Consider the following 4,672-nt stretch of genomic DNA (forward strand, 5'->3'; position numbering starts at 1 on the left):
TCCAGCCTCAAACACTTACTAGCCACATTGCCCTAAGCTAGTCACTTAACCTGTTTGCCTCAGTTTCCTCTTGTTAAAATGAATTATATGAGGGGGCAGGTAGGTGGCACAGTGGATAAAGCACTGGCCCTGGATTCAGGAGTACCTGAGTTCAAATCTGGCCTCAGACACTTGACACTTACTAGCTGTGTGACCCTGGGCAAGTCACTTAACCCCCATCGCCCCGCAAAAAGAAAAAGAAAAACAAAATTAATTATATGAAATAGACAATAATTTTGACGTACAGAGTTTCTGAGTAAATAAATAATGATTTAATTCTAATGGTCCACAGATTACCATTAAGTCAGGTCAACTAATTCCTTAGTAATTAGTGAAAAAGGGGTTATTTACAGACCTTATTTTTGTTACAGAAAAGAGGAATAAAAATTACACCAATCTTAGGAAACTAATTTTAAGCAAAATTCAATTGTACAAGATAGATCATCTGACTAGTTTGCTTCTCCCAAGCTTTCTTAACAGAAATTCATACTGTTGGGAACATTTAGCTGTCAAAGTGAGATTACCTTAGAAGTCATTGCCCTGCAGTTGATGCCTTTTTCAACTAGAAAGTTTACTTTAAAGAGGACTGTAGTTTGGACTGATACTGGGAAAGAGAAATTTGTGGTTTATAGTTAGCAGTCACAGCCTCCATCTCCCATCCTCCAGCTGCCAGAAAAAGAAACCCAATCTTGGAAGATTACATCATTCAATTTATACTTAACCTCTAGCTAGCTCAAGGGGAAAAAGGAGTTTATCCACTAAGACTGGAAAGAGGAACTTAAACTTTAGTCAGCCCTCCTTTCTCCAGATGCAGAAAGGGTAATTTACCTTTTAAAAAAGTCTTATAGTCCTATGATTATTTTATTTCTACAAAGCTATGTGTCTTACTCTATTTGCTACTAAATGATAAAGTCTTATCAATCTCTCTATTTACTAAATCTATGGTTAACCTGTTGTTGATTGTCCTTCATACTTTTTTGGGGGGAGGGGTGCAGGGCAATGAGGGTTAAGTGACTTGCCCAGGGTCACACAGCTAGTAAGTGTCAAGTGTCTGAGGTCAGATTTGAACTCAGGTCCTTCTGAATCCAGGGCTGGTGCTTTATCCAGTGTGCCACCTAGCTGCCCCCGATTGTCCTTCATTCTTGAAGAGAACCATGACACCAGGGAGGTGATGTCATGACTTAAGTGAATTGGATTTAAGTGAGGAAGGGATGTGCAAAGTCACCAACCTCACTCTCTCCTCCAGAGCCATTTGGGTCCAGTGGCAAGATATACATCAGGAGGACTGGAGATGGCCCTGGATGTTTGAGGCAATCTGCGTTAAATGACTTCCCCAGAGTCATATAGCTAGTAAGTTTCAAATGTCTGAGACTGTATTTGAACTCACATTCTTTGGACTCCAGGGCCAGTGCTCTATCCACTCCACCACCTAGCTGCCTACATGGGTAACCTAGACTTAAGAGAATATCTATCTTAGTTTAGCTTAGCTTAGCTATATGGGCTAGTTTTTCTAAAGAAGGGAGCTTAATACTACACTACTATACTTAAACTAAAAATAAATCAAAGTTGGGGCAGCTAGGTGGCACGGTGAATAAAGCACCAGCACAGGATTCAAGAGGACCTGAGTTCAAATCTGGCCTCAGACACTTGACACTTACTAGCTGTGTGACCCCTGGGCAAGTCACTTAACCCTCATTGCCCTGCAAAAATAAAATAAAATAAATCAAAGTAACCAATCCTAACTGATTTAAAGGTTATTCCTTTTTACCCCTTTGTAAAGTGAGCTGGAGAAGGAAATGGCAAACCCTTTCAATATATTTGCTAGGAAAACCCTAAATGTAGTCACATAGTTGGACACAACTAACAACAAAGAATAGCCTGAGCCTTTAGTCTCCTGCACTAAACAAGTATCAATATCTTATAAGAAAAAAAATTAGCCTAACTGGTATGGGGATAAGGTATTAGGATATTGCTCCTACCACAATACAATAGTTTATTTATCCTCCACAACAAACTTGTGAGTTAGGTACCACAGATATTTTTATTCTGATTTTAGTGATGAGGTAATTGAGGTACAGAGAGTATTTAAACTGTCCATAATCACTTAATGAATATGAGACAGGATTTAAACCTAAGTCTTCCTGATTTTGTGTTCAGCATCCTATCTTCTATACAAAATAATAACATGAGAAAGTTTAACATAGCTATACCGTCATTTGTTTCTTAAATTGTCGGTAGCTTATTCAACCTCAGATTAGATAGTGTAGTTATTCCATATAATTAGAACTAACTTTTAAATGATTCCTCCTCCTAAACACACTGCAAACATAGATGAAACAAGACCTGATTTTTGGTTGGAGATAACAGGGAAAGGGTTAGGGGAGGGATGGAGTCAATTGATGCAACCATCTAGTATGGAACAATGATTTGTTTCTCATAAAATAGCACTAAAAGTCTTCTACTAACACCACATTAACCCATCTCTTCTTCACCAGAATTTACTTCTCTTTAGAATTTTCCTCAGGGCAACTTTGACGTCCTTGTTCCTCAGGCTGTAGATCAAAGGGTTCAACATGGGTATCACTATGGTGTAAAAAACAGAGGACACCTTCCCCTGGTCCATAGAACTGACAGAAGAGGGCTGCAGGTACATGAATGCGGTAGAACCATAGAAGAGAGAAACCGCCATGATATGGGAGCTGCAAGTGCTGAAGGCTTTAGATCTTCCCTCAGTGGACTGGATGCGGAGGATGCTGGCAATAATGAATACATAAGAGCTGATGATGGTTACTACAGGGGCAAAAATATTTAAAGAACCGAAGAATAGAATCATTGCTTCATTGATGTAGGTACTAGAGCAGGATAGCTTCAAAAGGGGAAGAAGATCACAGAAATAATGATTGATGACATTTTTCTTGCAAAAGAACACTCTCAGCATACAGCCTGTGTGAGCTGTGGCACCAAGCAAGCCCATTATGTATACCACACTTACTAGGCCTGAGCAGATCTGTGGGGACATGATGACATTATAGAGTAGGGGGCTACAGATAGCAACATAACGGTCATAGGCCATCACAGCCAGCATGTAACAGTCAGCAATTACAAAAATGAGGAAGAAATAGAGCTGAGTCATGCATTCAGGGTAAGAGATGACGTTTTTCTCTCCAACAAAGTTTACTAGCATTTTGGGAGTGATGACAGTTGAGTGACAGAGATCAATAAAAGATAGACAGCTAAGGAAATAATACATGGGAGTGTGAAGGTGAGAACTGAGACCAATCAGAATTACCATACCCAAGTTCCCCACCACAGTGACCAAATAAATGCCCAGAAAGAGGAGAAAGAGGGGAAGCTGGAGCTCTGGCCGGCTTGTCAGCCCTGCAAGAATAAATTCTGTCACTGTGGAATGATTTCCTGTGAACATTGTTTGGGCAGAATCTGTGGGATTAAGAGAAAAGCAATGTTTTAAAAGAGGATCTTCATTGCTACCCCCCATCCAGAGAAAGCTCACCCACAGTGGGAAATTTATCAGTTATGGCTCTCTTGGTCACTTTGAGTCTGTCTCTTTGTCCACTGGATACATAAGTCCACTTCCATACTATCAATTATATAGGGAAGGTAAACTCAAGGCAACTGTTTTTCCTTTCCTCTGAAATGTAATACTAAAGACAGCTTCTGAGTAAGACAATGAAATGGACTAGGTTTCAGGGGAAGGGAAAGGAAAAAATTCCAGCTGTTCTTTATCATCTATATTTAATTTATTCATATGTATTCACACACACATATGCACACACATATATATACACACACACATACATATACATTTCATTGACTGTTAACTGAGTTTTAACTGTCCATGTTTGTGAAGCTTTACAAAGAGCTTGTTAGTTTCCTGTGCTGGATGCTAGGGTGGGGACTATGACCTTGCTCGATTTCAAGAAAGCAGTGTCAAAGAGGAGTTCAGTGGCTGCCTAGAGGTTCTTAGTTTAAAAAAAAGTTACTGGAAAATGCTAGTATTGGAGACAGTGCAATTTTGATTGCATCTATATGTTTTCCCCTTTTGCCCTAGGTGCTTTGGCATCCACAAAGTAGAATATGTTATGGATAGGTTGAACCAAAAAGGGAGAGAGTGTATCACAGAGCTTTTGGATCCCAGAACTATGTGTATGGAAAGACAAATCATAATACTGAGTTATACACTTACCCTCCAGTCTGGCACTTTGTAGACTCTGCACTGACATTGTCCTTGAAGGGAATTGATCTCAATGAGGTCAGAGCTGTTCTCTGGCATAGAGTTTTCTGTTGGATGGATGAGAACATGGAAATCTCTTTTTAAACTCTTCTGGATTTTTAAGTTCTTGAGATGATAATTCCTGAGTGTGATTTTGCACAGATCATCCTCTACAGGTCCAGGGAATAAACTAATACCTATTAATTTCACCACTGCTGAAAGTTACAAGAGGATTTTCTTCCCAGTTTTAAGATTTCAATGATCTTATTAGAAATGACATAGACAAAGGCTTGACAAAAAACTCACCGGGGATCCAACTCTGTTGGGAAGAAGTTACTGATGTTTACCTTACTTATTCCTTAACTTCAGCATTTTGATTCATTCACAGAGTATCTAACAATC

General features: G+C 39.4%; 1 protein-coding gene across 1 annotated transcript; it reads right to left on the minus strand.

The window, feature by feature from the left end:
• Positions 1–2,527: 2,527 nt before the first annotated feature.
• LOC122751612 (olfactory receptor 8G1-like) lies at positions 2,528–3,475 on the minus strand. The gene has a single exon (XM_043998724.1). It carries the CDS (start codon positions 3,461–3,463, stop codon positions 2,528–2,530), a length of 936 nt encoding a protein of 311 aa, XP_043854659.1. The 5' UTR covers positions 3,464–3,475.
• Between the last annotated feature and the right edge of the window lie 1,197 nt (positions 3,476–4,672).

The sequence above is a fragment of the Dromiciops gliroides genome, chromosome 3 (genome assembly GCF_019393635.1).
Source record: "Dromiciops gliroides isolate mDroGli1 chromosome 3, mDroGli1.pri, whole genome shotgun sequence".
Lineage (NCBI taxonomy): Eukaryota > Metazoa > Chordata > Mammalia > Microbiotheria > Microbiotheriidae > Dromiciops > Dromiciops gliroides.